The sequence below is a fragment of the Lemur catta genome, chromosome 22 (assembly GCF_020740605.2).
Source record: "Lemur catta isolate mLemCat1 chromosome 22, mLemCat1.pri, whole genome shotgun sequence".
Taxonomy (NCBI): Eukaryota; Metazoa; Chordata; class Mammalia; order Primates; family Lemuridae; genus Lemur; species Lemur catta.
Genome location: NC_059149.1, coordinates 31,261,888 through 31,287,447, shown reverse-complemented (window position 1 = coordinate 31,287,447; position 25,560 = coordinate 31,261,888). Strand labels below are relative to the sequence as shown.

At 49.3% G+C, this 25,560-nt stretch overlaps 1 protein-coding gene across 5 annotated transcripts in view; it reads left to right on the top strand.

Moving 5' to 3' along the window:
* The window catches only part of FBXO25 (F-box protein 25), a 37,598-nt gene that overhangs the window by 7,845 nt on the left and 4,193 nt on the right, over positions 1-25,560 (top strand). For 4 of the 5 annotated variants that reach the window (XM_045535928.1, XM_045535931.1, XM_045535930.1 and 1 more), the window contains exons 2-9: positions 63-203; positions 10,648-10,751; positions 12,499-12,548; positions 15,136-15,228; positions 16,530-16,623; positions 17,589-17,773; positions 21,409-21,591; positions 23,787-23,930. In XM_045535928.1, coding sequence (XP_045391884.1) covers positions 70-203; positions 10,648-10,751; positions 12,499-12,548; positions 15,136-15,228; positions 16,530-16,623; positions 17,589-17,773; positions 21,409-21,591; positions 23,787-23,930 — 987 coding nt within the window. In that variant the 5' untranslated portion in view covers positions 63-69. Of the gene's footprint in view, positions 1-62; positions 204-10,647; positions 10,752-12,498; positions 12,549-15,135; positions 15,229-16,529; positions 16,624-17,588; positions 17,774-21,408; positions 21,592-23,786; positions 23,931-25,560 lie in introns of those variants that run through there. The other variant, XM_045535932.1, reaches the window with a different exon arrangement.

Here is a 25,560-nt window from a genome sequence, read left to right as displayed (position 1 = left end):
TCTAAATGAAAAGAAACTTCTGTTAATTATATATACTTTTTAACATGACTGTTTTTTTGTAGGAAAACTATGCCATTTCTGGGTCAGGACTGGAGATCTCCTGGATGGAGTTGGATTAAAACAGAAGACGGCTGGAAGAGATGTGATTCCTGCAGTCGGGAACTTGGAAGGGAGAGTGACCAGTGTAACATCAGTCACAACATGTGAGTCACAGCTAAGCAGAACCCTGTCATTTATGGCCTTATCTGTTTTTCAAGTCCTTGCAAAGCTCCATAAGTTGTGGTTTGAGACTTGCCCACCTGGAAGGCTGGTGTGAAGAAACAAGTTATTTAGCTAAAGAATGAGGCTGGTGGGTTGTCTAATATCTACATGTAGATGCTCCTTTCTTTTTTTTATTTAAAATATTTAGTCCTCACAATAATCAGATAGGTATCATTATAGCTGAGGAACTTGAGGAAATTAGAAGATACAGGCTTGTGGCTTGTGTCAGAGACGTCATAATGGTGGCTCATACAAGATAGAAATTTATTTTTCTCCCGTGAAAGCCTGAATGGGTATAGTGAGTTTGCTGGTCATGTCCTGTTGCTATGCCGTCATCCACACGGTCCAGGGGGTGTGTCACCCACCACGTCTGCATCCCGGCCGTAGGGTAGGTGAGACTTACCCTGGCACAGCCCAGAAGTTGCGCATAATGTCGCCCACACCTCCTCGACTAGCGCGGTAGCTGTGTGGAGGCTGGAGTTGTAGTCTGTCTCCTGTGTGGCCACGATTCCAGATAAAAACCAGAGATTACATGAGCACAGCAGCAGAGTAGGTGGCTATGGGGTGAAAACTGAAATCTCTACAGGATTTGGACGGTAAGGAAGGTCTCGAGACCCTTCCCTCTGGAATATCCTGAGTCTGGTCATTGATTTTATTGTATATTCTTATTTGACACTTGGATAATTATCAACTGTGTGTTTCACGGGCCATATGTTTTACTGACAGAGGTTCAGTAGCTTTATACCAGAGACTGGTTTCAAAGTATTTGAAACAAATTAATTTTATGTTTTAGTTGTAATGAAGATAACACATTTGTTAAACTTACATGGTGGCAACTCTCTGCCATTCTGAGATTTATTTAATACTGATCGCTGTAAAATTTACTTAAGGTTTGTAATTACTTATTCTATTGCTATTAGACAATTAATGTGTTACACATTTATAAATTTTCTAGATATTTTTTATTGTCTTACAATTTTTATAGCAAATTATTTAAATTAAAGGTGGTTGAGTATATCTAGAAATGTTAGTTGTCTCGCATTTACGCTTAATAGTGGCCACTATTAGATTTGGAGATTCTTAGGGTCACTGTTTTAGGATGGAGAAGTAGGTTACAAAGTGTCAGTTTACAAAAAACTATCGTGCTTGAAATACAATGTTACTATTACTTTTACATTAAGAAATCTGCATTTCTGTTTTTTTATGTATTCTTTTCCCACATTTTAAATGTCTGAGAATTGATTTTTCCACATGCACATAGAATATTAACCCCCAGGCCTCTGCCTCCCCCGCCCTTCCCTGCAGACCCAGCCCTGCTGGCAGACGTGGCTCACCCAGGGGCAAGGTCCAGGTGTCTTCCTGAGACCAAAGGTGCTACGTGGTCCCCACCGTGGGGTGCAGGGAGGGTCCCTGAGACCAAAGGCGCTACGTGGTCCCCACTGTGGGGTGCAGGGAGGGTTCCTGAGACCAAAGGTGCTACGTGGTCCCCACTGTGGGGTGCAGGGAGGGTTCCTGAGACCAAAGGTGCTACGTGGTCCCCACCGTGGGGTGCAGGGAGGGTTCCTGAGACCAAAGGTGCTACGTGGTCCCCACCGTGGGGTGCAGGGAGGGTCCCTGAGACCAAAGGCGCTACGTGGCACCCACCGTGGGGTGCAGGGAGGGTTCCTGAGACCAAAGGTGCTACGTGGTCCCCACCGTGGGGTGCAGGGAGGGTCCCTGAGACCAAAGGCGCTACGTGGTCCCCACTGTGGGGTGCAGGGAGGGTTCCTGAGACCAAAGGTGCTACGTGGTCCCCACTGTGGGGTGCAGGGAGGGTTCCTGAGACCAAAGGTGCTACGTGGTCCCCACCGTGGGGTGCAGGGAGGGTTCCTGAGACCAAAGGTGCTACATGGTCCCCACCGTGGGGTGCAGGGAGGGTCCCTGAGACCAAAGGCGCTACGTGGCGCCCACCGTGGGGTGCAGGGAGGGTTCCTGAGACCAAAGGTGCTACGTGGTCCCCACCGTGGGGTGCAGGGAGGGTCCAGGGACCCCCTCCTCGCCAGTCTGCCTTTTCTCCCTGTCTTCCTCCGACTTCTCTCTGTTCCTGCCACGATCAAATCCAAACCTGGGGAGAGGCTGTTGCTGACCTAGTACCACAGCAGACGTCTCCCACGTCCTCCTTTCCCTGGAAGGGAAGCCAGTTAAATTCAAACTGAAAATTAATAAAAAGGATAATGCTGTATGTAACCACCATTTTAAATCACTGTTAAATGGTCTTATCTTCCTCCCAATTCTTTGACTTAAAGTGGGCTTTCTACACATAGAAAAAGTACTATATTAAAAGTACTCCAGGTAATCGAGATTCTAACTGACTGTGTTAATATTCTTCTTTGTAAATGGGCATGAACATGGAGGGCCTTTAAATGTCCCTCTGTTTACCTCATTTCAGGATTAAAAGTTCACAGAAGGTAGGGAAGAAACTAATTCCACACGGCTGATCTGGGGGCAGCTGGCCAGTTTGGACTCTGCATCTTGATTCAGCTGCTCTTTGAAGCAACATTCATGATGTTATTGAGATTTATGATGATGGAGCAGATGTTAAATCCTGTTCTAAATGCTTAGGTCTTCATTTGAAAGATGTCATGTGTTAGGACTCACACAGCGTCTTACCGCGGAGCACGGTTTGACACGCAGAGGCTCTGTCTTGCACCCTGCCTGAGGACGTGTGTTTCACAAGAGCAGGTGGGCGGTGCAGGTGGGCCGGCTGTGCCCAGCCTGGAGAGGGGCCGGGGAGAGGCGAGGCCTGCCTGCCACACGGCCTGCAGCCGGGCACAGGAGCACAGTGGGTTACAGGCCGGCCAGACACGCCGAGGTTTGTGCTAAGAAATGGTGTTCAGTAAATAATGGGGCTTGATGTTCTGTCCATGGGAGCGTTGCTGCTGTGCAGGTTTATGCCAGATGACAGAAATCATGTGGTTTGTATGAAGGAAAGGTATTGAAGGAGAGTGTCTAGATACTGTATATGTCTGACAGTTTCTAAGGTTTCCCCTCAGATTTCAGTGTTATTAGGAACCTGTTACCTGTTAGCACTGTTGAGACACACTAGAAGTTACTGTCTTTTGTGAAGCTGACATTTGATAAGGGAGTGTGTAGTCACACACAGCATGTTGAGCTCCACCTAGGAGTGGTGCTTCTTGGGGTATCTCCTTTGCATTTACTTTATTAAGCCTTTTTGTTGCATTATTTTTATTTACACCTCATGGAACATTGTTTGCCGTCCAAATTGGAATGTTTCCAGGTTTGCCCTGCTGCCTCCTCTCTGTGCTATTTCAAACTCCTTTGCTCTGCTCTGACTCTTGGGTCCCTGCCACCAACTTCCCTGTCTCTTCAAAACAGTTTTTGAGTAGAAGAGTGATTTCCTCAGGTTCCTGTTTTCACAGCATCATTCTGGCTGTTGTGTTAGAAACAGACCATCAGTGGAACTGCTCCTAAGACTCTTAACTAACCCCCGAGAGACGCGGTGGCTTGGGGAGGACAGAGGTGGTAGGAGGACAAGGGTCTCAACCCTGTGTGTTTTTTGGGGGGTGGCGCGCACAGGTGGGCTGTGTGGGGTGCAGTGCAGGTGGAGGTGACACTGGGGCTCTGGCCTGAGCAGCTGGAGGCTGGAGATCTGTCAGCTGCGGTGACACGTGAACTTGCATCTTCTTGCACACATGTGCACAGGGTCCTGGGTCTGTGCCCAGAGTGGGACCACAGGGTCATAGGTCATACACCTCTTCCCTTCCAGCGAGCTCCTGGTGCCATTGTGTGTTCGTCCTTTTTCCTGCTTTTTATTTCTTGGAAGTTTCTATGCCAGTACATGTTGGTTTACCTCATTCTCACTAATGATGCCATGGCTTGTTTACCGAAGCTTCCACTGATACCATTTTGGTTAGTTCCTGTTTGTTATTGTTTCCAACAGTGTAGCACTGGTTACCTGTATCTCTTTGCATACTTGTGTGCATATTTATGATGTCTAAGTTCCCAATAGAATTGCATGTTGGCCGGGCACGGTGGCTCACGCCTGTAATCCCAGCACTCTGGGAGGCCGAGGCGGGTGGATCGCTCGAGGTCAGGAGTTCGAGACCAGCCTGAGCAAGACCCCGTCTCTACTAGAAAAATAGAAAGAAATTATCTGGCCATCTAAAAATATATATAGAAAAAATTAGCTGGGCCTGGTGGCGCATGCCTGTAGTCCCAGCTACTCGGGAGGCTGAGGCAATAGGATCGCTTAAGCCCAGGAGTTTGAGGTTGCTGTGAGCGAGGCTGACGCCACGGCACTCACTCTAGCCAGGGCAACAAAGTGACACTCTGTCTCAAAAAAAAAATTGCATGTTTAAAATTCTAGTGTTGCCATATTATCCTCCAAAATTTTGCACCAGTTTATACTTTGAATAGTAGTGTACAAAAATTCCCATCCCTCACAGTTCGTCCCAGATGCTGAGTGTGCGAGCGCAGGGTCCCAGGAGGGCGTGAGGGCCGTGTGGGCCGCGCCTGCGTCTCCACCGCAAGGTGCTGTTGGCTCCCGCGCCGCAGCTCCTGGGGGCAGTGTCTCTTCCTGACGTGCACAAGGTGTTTCGACAGCGTTGTCTCTGCCATTGCTTTAACTCTTTGATTTTTAACCTTTCGGTAGGGAAAAATTATAAACTTTATTTCTTCATTTGTAAGAGTGAGTCTTGAAGGAATCTTTTTAAAGAAATTACATTTTTTCTGTTCACATGCACAAAAAATCATTGAGATGATTTGCAGTGGTGGCCGGGCAGGTGGTGGCCGGGCGGTGGTGTCTGGGCGGTGGTGGCCGGGCAGGTAGTGTCTGGGCGGTGGTGGCCGGGCAGGTAGTGTCTGGGCAGTGGTGTCTGGGCGGTGGTGGCCGGGCAGGTGGTGTCTGGGCGGTGGTGGCCGGGCAGGTGGTGGCCGGGCAGGTGGTGTGCGTCCCTCTGCCCCCCAGGCCTGGGGCCGCCAGCTGTGACAGGCCGACCACACAGGGAACAGTGACACTGGGTGCCAGGGGGCATGCAGGCCATCGGCAGGGCCCCTGCATCACAGCACGACCGTCCCTGTCACCCGGAAGCGCAGAGAAGCCACGTCCCAGCTGGGGCTGCTCACAGCACGCGGAGTTGACGGGGACGGGGACGTGGCCGGGAGCCGACGGCTGGTGGCGGGTGAGCTGCCGGCTGAAGCCGAGGGGCGTCTGGCCCGGTGTGATGCACGATACAGAGGTCAGTGTCTATTTTTTGAAATTATAAAATGAGCAACCAGAACAAGTGTGTAATAATAACAGAAATGATAAAAATTTAGCTTATTCAGGTGTGGGCTTGGCAAGGGAGACTTTCATTTTATACCCTTGTATTTGACTTTTTATTATCATGTTTAGGCCTTTTTAATTATTAAAACTTAAATTGTTCACAACTTTTGGCAGTTTTCTTACTGGTGATGATTCTCGTGGTGTGTCTGACAGGACTGCAGTTAGGGCCGTGCTGCGCCTGCGCGTTGCAGACCTGCAGGCAGGTCCCAGGATGGGCCGTGGCAGGCGTGTGGCAGGACTGCACCAGGAAGAACCCCAGTCGAGACCTCGTCCCCAGGTCCGCGGGAAAACATCAGTTTACAGTTTGGAGAAATTGGAGTTTAATTATGGGAGTCTTTTCTGTGCTGGCGCTCGGCTATTTCTCTTTGGAGCTGTTGTGTGGGTTCTTGTCTGCACTCTCCTCTTGGTGACTGGGGAGGAGCTCGGGAAGGCCTGTGTCTGCCGGGGGCTTGGGGGGCTGCCACAGTGGGCAGAGCTGGGAGAGCTGGGAGAGCTGGCTCCCCGTGCCTCCTGCAGTCCTGCCCTGCTGTGAGTGCTGCTGTTTGTCTGAACACTTCCTCCCCCTCTGTCTGAGCCCGAACAGGACAAGACCAGCCTGCCGCTCCCGGCCATTGTGGTAGAATACACATAACATAAAATTTACCACTGCGACCAGTTTTAAGTGTGTGGTTCCATGGCATGAGGTCCATGGGCACCACTGTGCAGCCGTCACCACCATGCGTCTCAGGCTCTCTGTCTTCCCAGACTGAAACTGTGTCCCCGTGAAGCGACTGGCGCGTCCCCTCCCAGCCCCGGCGCCCTCGCTCTGCTCCGTCTCTGCGCCTCCGAGTCCTCCACCCTGCGAGTGGGTCCTCAGCGTGTGCCCTCAGGCGGCCCGCTCCCTCACCACCGTGTCCTCATGTTCAGGCCTGCCGTATCTGTGTCGGGGTTTCCTTCCTTTTCCAGACTGATGGTATTTCTTCGCCTGTGTCGGATTTGCTGCGTTTTGTTCGTCGTCCGCTGGGTGCGCAGGTCGCTTGTGCATTGCGCTGTTGTGGATGGCGCTGCTGCAAACTCGGGTGCACGGAAGCCTCGGTCCTTGGCCCCACGTCTTCTGGGTCTGTGCCCAGAAGTGGAGGTGCCGGACCATGGATCCTAAATTTAATTTTTGAGGAGCTGCCACGCTGTTTCCCACGGCGGCTGTGCCGCCTTACCCTCCCGCCAGCACTGCACAGGGCTCTGGTCTCTCCCATCCTTGGCGACACTTGTTGTTTTTTGTTTTCTTGATGGTAACCCTGGTAATGTTACAGACCAGAGCGAGAAAGTCAGCCACGAAAGACTGAAATTTAGTGAGTCTTTGTTAGCTGGCCAGCGGCACGCTCTCCGGCAGGGAATTTTACCGAGCTCAGAGTGTGGCCCTGAGCACAGGTTTTGTGACAACGTATATATCCTTTACCATTGTACCATATGGAACATTAAACGTATACACTTTGGGACATTTTAGGCAACAATTTTTAGTTTTAAGGTTAGGAGATTATTTAAAGACCCTCCGGGTTTATTTGATTAATTATTTTAAATAATCGAGTAAAAAGTAAGTAGGTTTACGCAAGTAGATGGCATTAGTTAAAGTATAATTTTTTATAACTTGAATAAGTATTGTAAAATTTAACTTTGTATAGCTGGGCAGTATTTGTTAAATTGACTTTTTTTTTTTTGTTGGACCTAGGACCTGCCTTAGGTCACTGTGATTAGTCACCCATTGCACTCTGCTAGCAGGTAACCAGCAACACAGTCAATAATCACGAGACCTTTTTCTTTTCTTTTCTTTTTTTTTTTTGGTATCGGGGTGGACTCTGGCCTTCCGCCTAACTGGAGAGACCAGAATTTACGTCTGTTTATCACAGTAATGGGTGTGGAGTGGTATCTCATTGTGGGTTTAATTTGTATTTCCCTACCAGTTAGTGATGTTGAGCATCTTTAATGTGTTGGCCATTGTATTATCTTCTTTGGAGAAATGTCTATTGAAGTTCTTGGCCTGGTTTTTTATTAGATTTTTATGCATGTTCTGTTGTTGTTCAGTCAGGGTAAGTGATGTTTATCTTGCTCTTGAAACCAAAGTTGTTAAAGGGAGGAAGTGTTTGCCATGAAATATAGTTGGTAGTTTATATATGTGCAAAATGGAAAGATTTGTGCAACATTAATAACTATTTTATTAACATTTTTGTATGTTGAATTTTAATTTTGGAAGCACTAATTTCTCTTTGCTGCTTTCACAGTTTTCTTTACCTGGCAGTATGGCTTTTTTCCCCTACCTAAAATACTTTGTAAAAATAGCAGCTAAGTTAGCAGTTTCTCTGAAGTAGCCATTTTCCCTTGATAACTCTGGGCCTGGGACTCCAGGCCTAATTCTGAGCTTCTCTGCACCCTGTGTCCGCCCCCAGGTCAGCCCCACCTGCCCCCCAGGTCAGCCCCACCTGCCCCCAGGTCAGCCCCACCTGCGGAGTCCACTGGGGGTGGGGGGTGCCCCCAGGGAGCTTCGGCCAACACAGTCTGGGCCCAGATGTGCAGCGCCCCAGCCTGCCCCAGCGCCTGTGGGCAGGGTCTGGGCCAGGTTCAGCGTGTCCTCGGGCATCTCCCCTCAAGCACGCCAGCTGGGGTGCCAGTGATGCCCGTCTCACTGGACTGAGCTCAGCGGGCTGTCCTTCTCCTTTCACGTCCTGTTTTCATTTCTGTGGCACTTCCTGCAGAACCATGTATTTCTGCTTTTCCTTTGATATGGTTGTGATTTAGTTAGGAAAGCCTTTTGAGATTCGAAAGCTTCTGCGTTCAATATTTGAATCATTGACAACAAACCCACACATTGGTGCATACTCAGTGCGAGCCACAAAACAAGACGTCTTTATTTTTTTCAAATGCACCTTTGCTTGTCTCCATGGTTTACACCTCCTGCCAGTGCTGTTTGAGTCTGTTCTGACAGAAATAGTCACTTGGCAAACTCAGATGTTTTTATTAAAAGTAAATACTGGTGAGTGGAAAGGGGCTTGTGTACAATTTTCTTGTTAAAGAACTGTTGCAGGGAGTTAGCTACACTCCCTGCAAAAGTTTGGGTCCCTCAGACAGGGGTCATCACAAAGGATGAAAAAATAGTAGGAAACAGAAATGAAAATAATACATAGAGCCAAAGATATAGTTTATAAAGTAAAGATTTATGAAGATAGATAAAGCAGGGTACCGGGAAGGTTACGTCTCTTCCTGCAGAAATGCAACCAAGACTGAAGTTTTACACAGATACTTATAGCACAGGTACAGGTTTCCGGTTGCCAAGGGCAACGGGATTTACATAATAGGTAGCTTGGTTTAGGGTCAAAGTCTTCTAAAAGGCTACTACAGATCCTTCAACTAACTCTATCTAGGTGAACAATGAGTTATAAAATCTTCTTAGGGAAAACTTCTAAGTTTTATGATAAGGCTATCACTTTAGCAAAAACAGAGACATCTTGGCTCTGGTCATTGTGTATTAGAACAGAGATTTCAGAAGTCAACGTGCGCTGTCCCTTATGCTATTTACTGTAACCGCATGGTTCCGTCTGGGCCGGCTGGGGCAGCATATCTTATGATCAGCTCTCATCTGGCGGCCTGTCTTTGTTGATCAGCTCCGGCATCCCGTGGCTCTAGGCAAGACCTGCTTTGCCTTTCAAAGCGGGTGAGAACCACAGGCCTGGACTGCAGCAGTGGCCTTGGAAAGCAGCTGCTACTGACCATTGAGACGCCCTCCTGAGGCCAGGCAGCTTTTGATGTGGGAACTAACACGTTGCATTTGCCTTCAGGGCAAAGCCTTGCAAGACTTCTGAAATCATATCTGTCTCTAAAAATATAGGGGCATTTCTATAAATCAATGTTTGTTAGGCTGAACAGACTGTGACAGGGCAATAAGCACTTTTAGTTCCTTGGTTTTGAGTATTATTCTCAAAGGCCCAGCCAGCAGCTTGTTATCAGTGTGTCGAAAAATAAAAATTTTGCACATCTTTAGTTTCGAGGATGTGGATCTGTTTATGGTTTTTTGTGTTTTTTTTTTCTTAGAAAAGGTGTTCAAGTTGTTTAGTTATTACCTTATGATTCTATTTCCTTATTTCATAAAAAAAGAAATATTGGAAAACCTTTTAATTAAGTATATTTTAATGGAAACAAAATGTTTTACTTCACCTGGTTTCAGTTAAGTGCCTTAACAGCATATTTGGTGGATGATTAACAAAATGTTCAGTGCAGCAATAATTAACTTCAGTTAACTTTTTTTTTTTTTTTTTTTTGAGACAGAGTCTTGCTTTATTGCTCAGGCTAGAGTGCAGTGGCGTCAGCCTAGCTCACAGCAACCTCAAACTCCTGGGCTCAAGTGATCCTCCTGCCTCAGCCTCCCAAGTAGCTGGGACTACAGCCATGCGCCACCATGCCCAGCTAATTTTTTCTGTATCTATTTTTAGTTGTCCATATAATTTCTTTCTATTTTTAGTAGAGACGGGGTCTCGCTCTTGCTCAGGCTGATCTCGAACTCCTGAGCTCAAACGATCCACGCACCTCAGCCTCCCGGAGTGCTAGGATTACAGGCATGAGCCACTGCGCCCGGCCCAGTTAACTCTTTAAAAATAAAGTTGAGTTTTTATTCAACACTGGATCAGGGATGCAGCAAGTCATTTGCATTGGGTATCATACTGCCACTAACTTGTTTCCAGGGTTTTTATAGTTTTCTAAAAATAATCTCTGTTTTAATAAAGCATTTTGACACTACCTTGTCTGAGCATATCAAGATCCTTGGCAAAGTCTAAAACTTTGTGTTCGTCTCTTTAGGGTGTAACATTCTGAAAAGAACCAGGATACACGTCAGATTTTTCAAAACAAAAAAATGTGCCGGACATTACCTTTGTAATTTTGTGTCTGTGAAAATTAACTAGTACTTTCCGAATTTAACATGATTTTTATTTTGTTCTCCTGAATGGCAGACCAAATATTTATTGTATTCTCTTACAAAAGAAAAGCCAAATGAAGATCTCCCTGAAAAAATATTTTAATAGGATATATTTTTATTTCAGTATGTTAAATAGTGAAGATGAAGAAATATTCAACGAGGAGGAGCAAGAATATGCATCCAAAAAAAGGAAAAAGGACCATTTTAGAAATGACACAAATGCTCAAAGTAAGATTATTTTCATTCATGATTTTGTGATATTTTACTTGTTGAGTATGTTGAAGTACTAAGTTGCTTTGGCAGGGCTGTTTTATGAAGTAGAAGATGGCACAGAAGTGTAAATGGCAGCACAGTGCCCAGGGCTGCCCACTGAGTCAGGGACAGTACTTTCTGGAGCTCAGCCGCTGTGGCTGGTAAGATGTGAGATGGCAGAACCCCCAGACAGCCCAGCCTCCGATGATGGAATCACAGTCACGACTCGGTCCCCTCCTGAGCAGCGAGACCTCGCAGGGGCGTCCTCACGGGTGCAGGAGCAGGCACGGTCCGGGCACTGGTGTGGGCCGCTGGGTGGGAGGTGGGAGGGCTGGAGGTGACACTGCGGGCACTGGCTCGGGCACAACCTCGATCTCCAAGACAAGCCCAAATGTAGAGTGGCCCCGGTGCTGGAGGATGGACCCCAGGAGATGCCTGAAACTACAGAGAGTACCCAGCCCTCGCGTGCTGTTTTTTCCTGTAGACACACCCGTGGTAAAGTTCAGTCTGTAAGTTAGGCACAGGGAGAGATTAACAGCGACTGATGATAAAAGAACAGTTATGGCAACATGCCCGCATCACTGCTCTTGCGCTTTGGGGCCATCGTGAAGCAGAACAAGGGTGACCTGAACACAAGCACCACGACACTGCCACAGGCAGTTACTGCCACAGCTCCGGTGGTTCCCGAGTGACCAGTGGGCGGGCAGCATCGACTGTGTGGTCCTCCATACTGTCCTCCATGTCACCGTCTGGGCTGGGCAGAGCAGGGTGGCAGTGAGATGTCGTCACGCTACTCAGAATGGCACACGATTTAAAACTTGAGTTCTTTTCTGAAATTCTCCATTTAATATTTTCAGACCATTATTGATCCATGGGTAACTGACACTGCAGAATGAAGGCCGTGGCTCAGCGGGGACTATTGTAGGAAGAACTTGGGGTCACGTGGTAAAGGTAGCTCTCGTGACTCTTGAAGTTCTGGGATTTGAGTTAGGTGAAAAATTTGTTTCTGTGGAGTACCATGTAGAGCAATAGAAGACTAGAACTTTTTAGGATACATAAGAATTTATTGGCCGGGCGCGGTGGCTCACGCCTGTAATCCTAGCACTCTGGGAGGCCGAGGCGGGTGGATCGCTCGAGGTCAGGAGTTCAAGACCAGCCTGAGCAAGAGTGAGACCCCGTCTCTACTAAAAGTAGAAAGAAATTATCTGACCAACTAAAACTATATATATAGAAAAAATTAGCTGGGCATGGTGGCGCATGCCTGTAGTCCCAGCTACTCGGGAGGCTGAGGCAGGAGGATTGCTTGAGCCCAGGAGTTTGAGGTTGCTGTGAGCTGGGCTGACGCCACGGCACTCACTCTAGCCGGGGCAACAGAGCAAGACTCTGTCTCAAAAAAAAAAAAAAAAGAATTTATTAATAACTTAATTGCATTTTTGTCATCATTTATGTTTTCATATAACTACAGTCATTAATAATACCAGTTTTCTTCCAAGTTGCTAGGGCTTGGCACTGTCTTAAATCATTTTTCACGCGAAGGTGCTTCAGCACCTCGTAGACTGATGCTAGGAAACAGGCTCTTCTGTTTACGTTTAACCAGTAATAGCGTCTCTTGCACAGTAAGTCAGATAGTTTTGTTAACATGTCCGATTATTGAAATTCCTTTAAAATCTTAATTTTGAAATGATTTGCCACATTTTAAAAACAAAATTAATTTTTATTCTAGGTTTTTATCGTGAAAAATGGATCTATGTCCATAAAGAAAGCACAAAAGAAGTAAGTATTGTAGATAAGATGTATCCTGGGTTGTTTCTGTTGAATATGTAGTCACATTAAATAAACGTAAAGTGACAAAATAAATTATCTATTTTACAATATCAGATCTACGGTTCAGTTCACGTTCTAACAGATGAAAGCACAGGAGAAGCTTTGGAAGCAGCGATTATCAGTCATGTGTGCAGTTTGTGGTTGTATGTGTGCAGTGTGGTGTGCATGTCATTGTGTGTATGGTGTGTGTATGTGGTGTGTCTGCGGTGTGTGTGTGCCCGTGCAGTGTGGGGTGTGTGTGGCTCCTGTCCCCTGGTGCATCCCCACAGCAGCCAGTGGCAGAGGATGGCTATTGCAAACTGCAGATGGAACCCAGCCATGCTCTGGGTGCTGCTGGGACGTCCCCCGCCAGCCTGCTGGGGTTAGGGCGTCACGAGCCCTCGCTGATGTGGAGAGTGGCTGATCTGAGCTCAGGGACCGCGGTGCGTCTGTGCGGAGTGGCCTGGCCTCTCCCTGTCGCTCTTTGACCAAGTTGGCTCAAGCTCTTTTGTGAGCCGTGAAACAAGCCAGTTCCCTGGAAGAGCTTCCCTGTCTCTCTGCTTAGCACCAGGCAGGCTGGGCTCCTGCTGCAGTCCTGGAACTCTGCGTTTGCATATCGTGCGGCAGTTGGGGGCTGTGATTCAGGGAGCGATGGTTTATGATGTGCTATGTTAGAGTAACCTAAATATTCCAGAAATGTGAACAGTGGATGTTCTGAAACTGGCCCAGCTCCTAGAAGTTTAAGGATTAGGTTCTGAGAAAAAAAACTTACTCGGCCTATTTGGTGGTGGTTAATGGGTGTAGAGCTGCGCTGACCCTTGGCATGCAGTCTGCCATGCCGTTAGAGTGTTGTCCGACAGAACATAACCTAGATCGTGAAAGACAAAGCTGAGAGCTTATGACACGCCATCCAGATGTCGTCCTCTGCGTGTTACACGCTCGGCACAGAGCAGAGAACACCATTTGAGCTGGCACACACACCAGAGGGAGTTCATCGTGAGGCCACGGGCATTCCCTGGATCCTGGAAAGGCTGGGACAGGACGGCGCTAGGGCCTGGGGTGTGCTGCTGCGTCCCGTCCTGCGGCCCCACCAGGTGTCTGCCGCGGCCCCGTGGCTTCCCAGGTTGCGTGTTGTGGTTCATACGTCCTCTTTGTGGTCCTGTCTGTGAATCAGGTTTAATTTCCTGTTGTGAGTGGGTGGCTACCTCAGGAAGGTGTCTGCACCATCGTTAAGAATTGCTTGAGGCCGGGCAGTGGCTCACGCCTGTAATCCCAGCACTCTGGGAGGCCGAGGCGGGCGGATTGTTTGAGCTCAGGAGTTCGAGATCAGCCTGAGCAAGAGCGAGACCCCGTCTCTACTAAAAATAGAAAGAAACTAGCTGAACAACTAAAAACACATAGAAAAAATTAGCCAGGCGTCGTGCCATGTGCCTGTAGTCCCAGCTACTCGGGAGGCTGAGGCAGGAGGATCGCTTGAGCCCAGGAGTTGGAGGTTGCTGTAAGCTAGGCTGACCCACGGCACTCTAGCCTGGGCAGAGTGAGACTCTGTCTCAAAAGAAAAAAAAAAAGAAAGAATTGCTTGAGAAGAGAAAGCAAGCAGGGATGGCAGCTGTGAAGGTTTCCGGTTGTAACCTCTTTCTAACAGACCTACCCCCCAGCTCCCGGGAGAGTGTGCTGCCCTGTGTGCACGGCCTCAGGGCGTGCCCTGTGTCTAACAGACTCTCCCCCAGCCCCTGGGACAGTGTCCCGCGTGCAGCAGACACTCAGCAAACATGTCTGAATGTGGATTTGTGCACGCTAGAGAACGGTGCTTGGGATGGGGCGCAAAGCCACTGAGTCTCTGCAGCGCGTCTGTCACTTGAGGCTGGGGTGTCGCTGTTCTCGCCCCTTCCTCTGAGCCACCCCAGGCTGCCTGTTGTAGACTTGAGGAGTCACCCCAAGTTTTCCATTATTGTTCTCCAGTATATCTATCCCCACAACTTTGAGTTGAAAGTATGTATTTTAAGTATTTCAATTACAGAGGATGGAGATGGAGTTTAAAATGACTCCTGAAACCTAATGTGTAAATCTGTACAAACCAGTATAGAATATAGGGTATATGGTTGAAGAAAACATCTAAAACAGAACAGCAGTGTTTGCAGTACTGAAAATAAATTGTTTCATTTTATTCCTTTGACTCTGGGACTTGTGGGTCTAGGGACCAGCTTCCTGGGTGTGCTGGGGGCCACCTCGTTGCTCCAGCCTGGAGGCTGCACGTGGCCGTGCCCCCCGCTTGCCTGCAGCGTCCACTGCCTTGAGCCTGGTGGGTGAGCAGACCCCCAGCCCGCAGCACCTGCCGCCCCACGTGGGCTCTGCGCTGCAGCTGTGTGTGCGTAACACCTGCATCCCCACACGATGCCAAGCAGGCGATTGGTGTATTGTATAACCTAGAATGTAGCCAGTGTTTTAAATGTCCTTTGCAAAAATTTTTTAAAAATGTGCACAGTCTAATTGACATTAACGGTCAGTTCTTTTTGGCTAATTAACTAATTTTAACTGTTTTGTGTTCCTTTCCCAGAGGCATGGCTATTGTACCTTGGGAGAAGCCTTTAATCGGTTGGACTTCTCAAGTGCAATTCAGGATATCCGAAGATTCAATTATGTGGTCAAAGTAAGTGATTTATTCCAAACCTATTTTAAGGACTCTGAATAACTGTGTTTTGGAGACAGTAAGTTTACAATGTTTTAAGATGCTTCTGGCAGCTGCATAAAGGTGCCCCTGTTTACTGTGTAGGAGACAAAAAAGAGAATGGGTTCAGGAGAAAACGGTGAGAACTGAGGATTTCCCAGTATTGGGGTCCTGGGCGGTGGGGCCGCCAGGTGTGCCCTCACCTGCCCGTGGCCCTGTGCTGCGGGGGGATCGTGCCACAGGCCTGTGCACAGCAGCAGAGGTGGGATGTCTGCACCTGATGATTTCGCATGTATCACCTGTGCAGTTTTCACAGAGGAAGAACTAGCTAATAGAAAAGAAAGGATTTTGCACAAAATAGAACTCCACAAAGGCCTCATTGCATTAATGATTTTTTTTTAGGAGAAGTTTTTATCTTGGGCTATATTAAAAAAGAAAGCTCTTATTTGTATGAAGAATAATTACTGTGTGGTTTATGGAGCAGGAGGATGGAGCGTTCCAGGAGGGGCTCTCAGGAATAGCGGGGCTGCTGTCCCTCTTGCTTAGGAAAAAGATCTGTCTGGTAGATTCTCTTATAGATAGTGATTTTTTGTTGTTTTCTAGATATTCTACAAATTGTTTGTAGATTAATATGTTATCTGATGAAAGTTGTTTTAGTTTTGCTGTTTCTTTTTAATTTCCAGATGGAAGGGCTGTTTGATTTTCTGATTTTCTGGTCAGCTAACAACAGCAAGTCTGGACGTAGTCTTGAAAAATATTTATTAGTAGCCAAGCTGCATTCTAGCCTCTTTCTGGTGGGCCCCTGTGCTGTGGAGGTTGGAGGGCTGAGAGCTACGTTTCACACACTCTTGCAGCTAGGATTCCGGGAGGAGACTAGCTAGAGGTACTGATGTGAGATCGGAAAGTAGAAGCTGCTGCTGCCTCAACTTCCTTACATTAAATTCTCAAGAAGGGGGTGCAGGTGGGGGGTGGTAAAAACCTGCCTAAGGTACAGTGAACACTATTCAGGTGATGGGCACACAGTGGCCCCGACTTAAGCATTATACAAGCTATCCATGTAACAAAAACTTTTGTACCCTCTTAATGTTTTGAAATTAAAAAAATTCTTTCAGGTTAACTCGGGTGGTGACTATTTCCTACAGCTAGACTCAGGCTGACACAGTGACTTCGTTTGGAATGCCATGTGTTGTTAGCGTGTCTTTGTGGTTTTGTGACATATCAGTGTGGTTTGTGTGTCCGTGATAGATTTAGATATTCTCACTTTTTCTCCTCTTCCCTTTCAGCTACTGCAGCTAATTGCCAAATCGCAGCTAACGTCACTGAGTGGTGTGGCACAAAAGAATTACTTCAACATTTTGGATAAAATCGTTCAAAAGGGTAAGATGATCACTGATGTTTTTAATAATCTAAATCTTAATTAGAAATGTGGTGCAAGGATATGGGATTTTGTGTGTGTGTGTGTGTTTCCCCAGTGTGTGTGCTGTCAAAACCGCGGTGTAGACCCTGGTGCCATCGGGCAGAGCGCAGGCTGCCCCTCCCTCCCCAGTGTCACTGCCGTCTGCTTTTCTTCAAGTTGCTTTTGCACACAAAGGGCTATATTCGGAAAAATGACTAATCCCAGAGTTTTGAAAAACTATTTCACCTTTCTGTGGTTAGCTAATCACAGTGCATTTTAGCTGTATGGTTTCATAATTAGCAAGATGGTGACTCCTTTGTGTAAGCATCAGATAAACCAATAATTTTCTGTTTAATGAGCTTGCCTTGATTAATTAGTGGCTATTAGTAAATTGAAACTTTAAATTTCACACTATGAGTTTATGCATATTTAGGAATTTATGGCTATATGTATTAAGCCATTTTAAAATATTCTCATTATGCTTGCAAAAATCTCAAAAATGATGCCACTTTGGGTTTCAGTGAAATTAGATCTTTTTTATGGTATAAAATACACATAACATCAAATTGACCATTTTTAAGTGTTTAGTTCAGTGGCATTAAGTCCACGTGTGCCATTGTGCACCATCACCACCATCCGTCTTCCAAACTGAAAGTGTTCAGCCCTGGTGACCCTCATTCTTCTGTCTGTGCACTTGCCTGCTGTGGGTGCCTCGTGTAAGCGGAGTCACGCACCGTCTGTTCTTCGGTGACTGGCTTATTTCACTTAGCGTGATGTCCAGGGTCTATCCATGTTGAAGCATGTGTGAGAATTTCCTTCTGTTATGCGTATGGACCATGTGTTGTCTATCTGTGCCTCCGTCGATGGACATTTGGGTTGTGAAACTAGACTGTTTTTAAAGGCGGTGGTGAAGTGTGTCATCCAGTTCTGTGTTTCTTTATTTCAGTCCTCGATGACCACCACAACCCCCGCCTGATCAAAGATCTGCTCCAAGACCTGAGCTCCACCCTCTGCATCCTTATCAGAGGGGTGGGGAAGTCGGTGCTGGTGGGCAACATCAACATTTGGATTTGCCGCTTGGAAACTGTCCTCACCTGGCAGCAGCAGCTGCAGAATCTGCAGATGAGCAAGGTAGGGACATCCTGGCGTGGCAGTCACTGCTCTCTGCTGTCCTGTCACAGAGGTCATTACCTCTTCATCTGAGAGACCATTGCAGCGTTTTGGAAGTTTGGTTGTTTTTTTGTTTTTTTTTTTTTTTTTATCTTTTCACAAGTTTTAAATTGTTTCAAAATAGAATTGAACCAAAAGACCCCTTAGTGGCTTGTAGGTGTTGTGGGAAAGACTGTGGGTGGTAACGGTCAAACAGGGCTGATCTGCGGGGGATGAGGCGGTAAATTCATTCACCTTTAAAGGAAAATAAGTATTTCAGTTCTTAAAACAACATTTAATAAATGAAGACTAAATCATAGGGCCAGTAATTCTCCATCGTATCTAGTTGTTGCTTCCCCAGGATTAGTAGTTTTTTCGCCCCTTGGTGTCTTGCAGGTGGGGTGGGGGGTGTGTAGTTCATTGGCAACAGCGACCAAAGCAAAAACCACTGACTAGTTTTAGATTGTGTATTACTTATCTCTAGTCCTAATAAGAGAACGAATAAACTGAATATACACTTTAGTGGCGTAAATTATGTGGCCTTTGTGGTGTAAGTGATTCTCCAGATTGTACCGTCAGGGTCATGATTACCTCTTATTAGTGTCACTGCAGCCTGGGTCCAGTGAAGGGAGTTGTTTGCAAGTGGCCTTGGAATGCCGTAACTTTTGGTCATTTATTTGCCATCTAAGTACAGTATTTACAGAGAGAGTAGTGGTTTCCTACTTATGAGCCTGAGACTATCACTAATAACCCCGTGTTCAGCACCAGCAGGAGCTGAGCACACGTGCTCTACACGTGGGATGTTGTTTCACACGTGACAGTGCCGTAACATGGCGCTCTCCACCGCCCGGCCCTACCAGCTGCTGTGTCTTGGTCCCCGTGCAGGGCCACGTCCTGTCACAAAGGCCCATCTGCAGGATGTGTGGGCGTGCACGCGGTGTGCTCAGGTCCCTGGCGTAACAGCCTGGCCCTGTGCCCGGGTCCCCTCCACAGCACAGTGGTGACGCGCTGGAGAGTGAGGCCTGTTGTCCGCAGTGGGGTTCCAGTGGTCAGGATCCCTAAGGACAAGGGTGTCTGGGAGAGGCCAGGCAGCAGCCTTCGTGGTCCGGCTAGAACTTGCCGGCAGGGCTTAGCTGCTGCGCATCGTTCAGAGAGAAATGTAGATTAATGATGGTCTCAGAACAGTGAGGACAGCAGAGAAACTGCAAGGATGGGCCGACACGTATCCTGAGGGGAAAGGAGAAGAGAGAGCAGGGACAGGTGTTTCTTTTCGCCTGGGCAGACGGTGGCAGAGCAAGGGCGAGGCACGAGTGCACACCGAGCCCCATCTGGGTCTCCCTTTTCATGACACCGGCTGGGCAAGGAGCAGGCAGAGGGCCGTGAGCCTTCATCCTGTGGGGAAGACGCTCTGCTGTTGGCCTAGGGTGGGTCACGCAGCCCTGGCACCTCCCATACGCCCAGTGCCACCACCACGCCGTTCTGAGCAAGTGGGAAAAGTAAGGTGCAAAAACGAGTGAGCAGTGACGCTGCGCGGAGGGCTGGGCAGGTGGGCGGCACAGGGGGTGCTGGTGTTCCTCCTGTCCACGCAGATCTTGCCCCCTGAGACTCCAGCTGGCTGCTGCTGGTTCTTCCGTGGGCTGTGGGTTGCTGAGGTCTGCCCCGCATGGGAGGCGCGGTGGGGCCACGTGCCCTGCGTCCAGCCTTGCAGTGGCTGACGGTCAGATGCCGCGGTTGGTCAGAGGACTTTAACCTTTGTGGGAAGGTTACCTGAGAATGATGGAAAGAGCTTCTGCATCGGGGCCCAGAGCTGTGTCTGCGGAAGCCGGACGGGGTCTGCCGAGTGGCTCTGGACTGCTGAGGACGATGAGTCCCGGTGTGTACCCACCGGCTGATGGCCTGTCGCTGCCTAGGCTGGAGTGTGGTGGCGTCGTCACAGCTCACTGCAGCCTCCAGCTCCTGACCTCAATCAGTCCTCCTGCCTCAGCCTCCCAAAGTGCTGGGACTGCAAGTGTGAGCCACTGCCGCCCCGGCCCCTCTTCCGTTTTGGGGTGATGTGAGCAGATGGGGGCAGAGCCGCCGGGAGTGTGCAAGACTCCTGTGGGCGAAGCCCGAGCACTCTGCATGGACTTCAGCCATCTCAGCCTCACGGGGCGCTGGGCCCCCTTTCTCCCTTGAGCTGGCAGCCTTCTCTCTTCTAAATTCTCCTAACGAAAAATGTACAGATAATTCTTAAATCTAAATTCTCATACTCCAAAAAGTAAGCAGAAACTTCATATATATTAGCATTGAAAAGTTTTTAACAACATTAGAGATGCTGCTTCTTTCTTGTAAAACAAACGTACTTTGCTTTTTAAGCTGCATTGAAGGTACGGTAGTGCTGATGAACTTGAGGAGCTTTTGTATGTTTATCTCCTCGTGTCTTCCCCGTGACCCAGTTAGGTGGGCACACAAATGCGTGCTCCGTGTGCCAGGCTCACCATGGGGTGGACGCATCCGTCAGCAGGCGTGGCCATCAGCGTCGGGCCCCTGCGGGCCCAGGGAGCTGTGGGGGGCACACGGGGTGGCTGGTGGGGCCGGGTGTGGTAACAGGCACACACAGGGCTGGTGACAGGTTACATCGACCGACAAACACGGTGGCACTTCAGGTGGAGCTTTGTGAATGGGGAGGGCCTGCCCAGGTGGTGTGTGCTGGTCAGGGCTCAGCAGCGGCTGAGGGACAAGAGCCCTGGTCTGTACCAGTTGTCATTTCCCACGATGACTGATTCCAGGCCACCAACAAAAGGTAAACTGGGGCTGGGCGCGGTGGCTCACGCCTGTAATCCTGGCCCTCTGGGATGCCGAGGCGGGTGGATCACTCGAGGTCAGGAGTTCGAGACCAGCCTGAGCAAGAGCGAGACCCCGTCTCTACTAAAAATAGAAAGAAATTATCTGGCCAACTAAAATATATATATATAGAAAAAAATTAGCTGGGCATGGTGGCGCATGCCTGTAGTCCCAGTTACTCGGGAGGCTGAGGCAGGAGGATCGCTTAAGCCCAGGAGTTTGAGGTTGCTGTGAGCTGGGCTGACGCCACGGCACTCACTGTAGCCCGAGCAAAAAGCAACACTCTGTCTCAAAAAAAAAAAATAAATAAATAAATAAATACACACAACTTTTATGTCAGTTATACCTCAACAAGAAAAGTTTAAAAACTTTGAATTACAAAAACAAATACAGTTGGCACAGGCCCTGCAGACATGATCAACCCCTCATCTCTGGGGTGAGCAGCCGTCCCCAAAGCCCACATGCACCCAGGCTCCAGACAGGACACCGGGCGTTCCCGGCCGGGTCCCTTCCCCGTGTGACGCTCGGCTCACGTCGTTCTTCCTAGACGCCACAGGCAAGTCCCACTGCTGGTGTGGAGAGTGGGGCAGGGGTGTTGGAAGCAGCTGGCGCCAGCCCTGCCCATATCGCGGGCACAGGCCCTCACGTCTGCGAGGGGTGGGGCACAGTGACGCCGGACCGAGACCCTCTGGGACTGGGCACCTTGCAGGGTCGTGGGAGCCCGAGCGCCACGTCCGTGTGAGCAGCTGCTGTGAGCCATCTTCTCCGTGACACGCCACGTGTCCCTCCTCCAGCAGGTGGACGGTAGGCTGACGCTGAGTGACCTTCCCCTGCACATGCTGAACAACATCCTGTACCGCTTCTCGGACGGCTGGGACATCGTCACCCTGGGCCAGGTGACCCCCACGCTGTACATGCTCAGCGAGGACAGGCAGCTGTGGAAGAGGCTGTGTCAGTACCACTTCGCTGAAAAGCAGGTGAGTGCGGCACGGCCATGTCCCCGCGGCCACAGGGCTGGGCCGCCGTCCCCTTCCACAGCGTCGGCACCAGTCGGAAGCTGCTGGAACCCCTTGTGGTTTCTCCTCCGTGGAGCATGAGGTTTATTCTTCAGATTCAGAAAGAAACATATTAATAATTCTGAAAATAAGCCAAAACCAAGCATCAAAGCAAGAGCTGGCCAGGGTACCAGGGCCTCTGCCTCTCCTTGTCTGCCGGGTCTGGGCGCTGGATTCGCAGTGTGGGGGCTCTGGCGCCCTGGCGCCCTGGGGAAACTGTCTCAGGTGTGCTTGTTGGGGACAGGCGAAGGGGTCAGGTGTTGGTCTGTGCAGGGAAGACAGTGGGTGCCGCACAGTGCTGGGAAGGAGAGTTCACGTCCCGGGATGAGGGGCGAGTCTGGGACGGGCCCTCCTGGGGTTCAGGCCTGAGCTGGCCACACAGGTATTCACATGTGCAGACCTAACGTGCCCTGAGGTTGCCTGTTGGCCCGTTGTGAGGCCTTGCCGCTGTTGACAGGACCCGCTGTAGGGGAGTTGGGGGTCTGTCCTGCACCGATGCCCAACGTCCTCCCAGGACGGGTGGGTGGGCAGCAGCCGGCACCTGCAGGTGCACCCCGCTTGCACACATCTTCTTGACTGGATTATAAAAAACAGCATCAAAAGATTAATTATCTGCTCTTCAGGGCTCATTATGTAACAGTAAGGCCTTAAAAAAGACGAGGATGTTAGAAACAAGTTTCGTGACGGAGGCGCAGGTTGGGAAGTGCCTTGGCGTGAGGCTGACGCTGGGGAGGCTGGGCAGACAGGTGACGTGGGAAGGGAGGGGGCCACGCTCTGGTGCCCTGAGCGTCTGGTGTGGGTGTTGCGCTGGATGGTATTTAGGAGAAGGACCACGGCGGGGGGTGGGGGGTGGGGGGTTCTCCCTGTGGACGCTGGAGCAGCCCAGAGCCAGCAAGGGACCGAGACAGTGGCAGCTGTCCTGACGCTCCAGGCGCTGATGCTTCCCAGTGCCCGGTGGATGTGGACACTAATGCAGCCTTTTTAATGTCCTGTTTTCAAGTTCTGTTAGGAAGGAGAGTCCCTCAGTGACTCTGTGATGGCCTCAGCAGCCATGACTGAAGTAGGGGAATGTCACACAAGTGGCCTGTCATCTGTGAATAGTAAAGTGAGCTCACTCACCCACGTCCTGAAGACTAGTGCAGGGTTGTGAGGACTGACGGGGGCAGGGGCCGCCCCGCCAGTCCTCCAGCGCATGTGCTCTGTTGGTCCAGGCGTCTGTGTGTACTCAGACATGCGCACAGCTGTATGCTGTGTCCGCAGGGCTCCGTGCCGTCTCGCCAAGAATGGCATTCCTTCCTTTTTAAGGATGGATAATAGTCCACTCTGTGTATGTGCCGCATCTTGTTTATCCATTCCACAGGTGATGGATGTTTGTTTTGTTTCGTAAAAGTTTGAGGCTTTTGCAGATAATGTTGCTGTGAACATTGACGAATGAGTCTGTGTGCAGACATGTGTTTTCATTTCTCCTGTGTGCGCCCAGGAGTGGGGTGTCTGGGTCCCACGGCGACTCCGTGTTTAGCTCTGAGGAACTGCCAGAGTGTCTCCCAGAGTGGCTGCGTCATCTTAGTCCCACAGCCACGCGTGAGGGTTTCCAATGTCCACGTCCTCACCAGCACTTGGGATTGTCTGACCTGATTTTAGCCATCCTGGGGGGCACCCAGTGGGGTCTCATTCCACTTCCCTGAGGACTCGGCTACCGAGCATGTTTTCCAGAGACTGGCCGTTTGTGTGTCTTCTTTGGGGAAATGTCTTTTCAAGTCCTTTCCCCATTTTTAAATTGCGTTATTGTCTTTTTATTGAGTTGTGTTCTTTATATATTCTAGATGCAAGTTCCTTACCCAATATGTGATGTGTGTAATTGGTTCTGACTTAATAATATATCACAGACATCACTCCAGATAAAAACATTTAAATCCGTCTAGTAGATGCCTGGTGTTCCGTTATACAGACGTACCATGATTTGTTTGATTTGTGCCTTAGTGATTGAATCCATGTAAGTTTAATTTAAATAGTTAAATGTTTCATGTATGATACTGCCTTTTAAAAATAGTTTTGCACCTGATGTTATGCTTTGAAAATCACCTTCTGATTCTGAACAGAATTCTGTTTGTGTTTAGTTTTGTAGACATTTGATCCTTTCAGAAAAAGGCCATATCGAATGGAAGCTGATGTATTTTGCACTTCAGAAATGCTACCCAACGAAAGAGCAGTACGGGGACACTTTGCACTTTTGTCGGCACTGCAGCATCCTCTTTTGGAAGGTGAGAATTTAAAATACACTCTCGGAACTTGAGGATTGAAGTTTGGGGAAACAAACCATTCACCTATACCGTAAGTATGAAGGTAAAAAAGAAAAAAAAAAGGAAATAATGTTGGTGATGAGAAACGTCAGATACTGGAGCTGGGCAGCAGGCGCTCACAGAAGTAGAGGGCACCGCTGGCACTCGAGGTTTGGGCCAGAGCTGGCGTGTGCTCTCCCCGCGGCGCCCTTCTCCCTCCCGGCGTCCCGTGTGGGAGGCGGGTCCCACGGCAGGTGAGGCTCTGGGTGCCCCTGACCCTCCTCGGCCTGGGACACAGCTGGGCTTCCCGTCCCCTCCCACGGATCTTGGGAGGAATCGCTGAGGCCGGTTCTGAGGATGGTCCCCGTGTCCCCAGGGGCCAGGGCAGGTCTCAGGCGTCCCCTTCAGTGCCGAGGGTCCACACGCAAGTCACAGCCTTTAAAATAACCTGCACCTGCTCATTTACTTGATCAAAACTTGACAAGACCATCGTTACCCATCCGCCAGTCTGACCTTTTAGTGAAAGACTTGGGATCGTTGTCTGTGGCAATCTCCGTACCCGGGGAGTGGACGGGGGCTCCGTCCCGTCCTGCTCCCTCCCTGACGTCCCGATGCTGTTTCTAGCCAGAGGTGGACGTCTGTGTGCCGCTCCCTTGCAACAGTTATTTTCTTAATATACTAATGTTGCTTCACCCTGGAATGCGTTTCCACGGTTCCATGTCGGGGGGAAAGTGCCAAAACCGTAGAAGCCGTCACTGGCGTGGCCACCACGCCCTGACCTCTGAGCCCCAGGCCTCGAAGGGGGCGTCTCCTGCCCGTCCCTGTCAGGGACCGGCCCCGCGCCTCTGGGCCTGGGGGGCTGAGGCTTTCGACTGGCAGATGCCGTAACCCGTTTTGATTATTTCTCTTGCTTTACATTTATCTCAATTTGTTCTCAGATGAGTCACCAGGCAAGCTCTGGATCGTTAGAAAAGAGACAACTGCTTTTAATATTCTGTATTTCAAATTATATTTATACTAGGGTGGCTTTTTTAATTATAGGCTATGGCTGAGCGAAGATTTTGAGTTTTTCCTGTATTATGTCAAGAGTTTATCAAAGGTGAGCAGCATCATGCTGTTCCTGATACCTCCAGGCACAAGTGACTTGAGATTTCGTTATTTCTGATTTATTGTTTTATGTTTTGGTGTGAGTCCCCTCTTCCCTGAAATTAAAAGGGTGTGTGATGTTTTTGCAGTAGAACAATTGTTTTGTAGATGTTGTCCCTCGAGAGCGGGGAGCGTTTTGTGTCCACCGTGTCCTCACCTTGGCGAGTTCGGCAGACGGCTCCTCGGTGGTGACACGTGGAGCTCGTGCCCCGTTCTCCTCCCTGGTCTGGGCACGGAGCCCAGCACTTGGGCGGTGACGTCGGCACAGAAAGGGGGCAGGAGGTGGGCCAGGTTCTTGTGGCTCTGAGACCCGGCCCAAGGCAGCAGGGGGTCCCTGCGGCCTTTCTAGGATGAACGTCTGAGCCTCTGGACACGCGAGGCTGAGTCTTCACGCAGAGCACCGAGGGGATGCAGCAGCGTCATTGTCATTTCTAGTTTGAGTTCGTGCTCCTCTGAAGCGTGACTT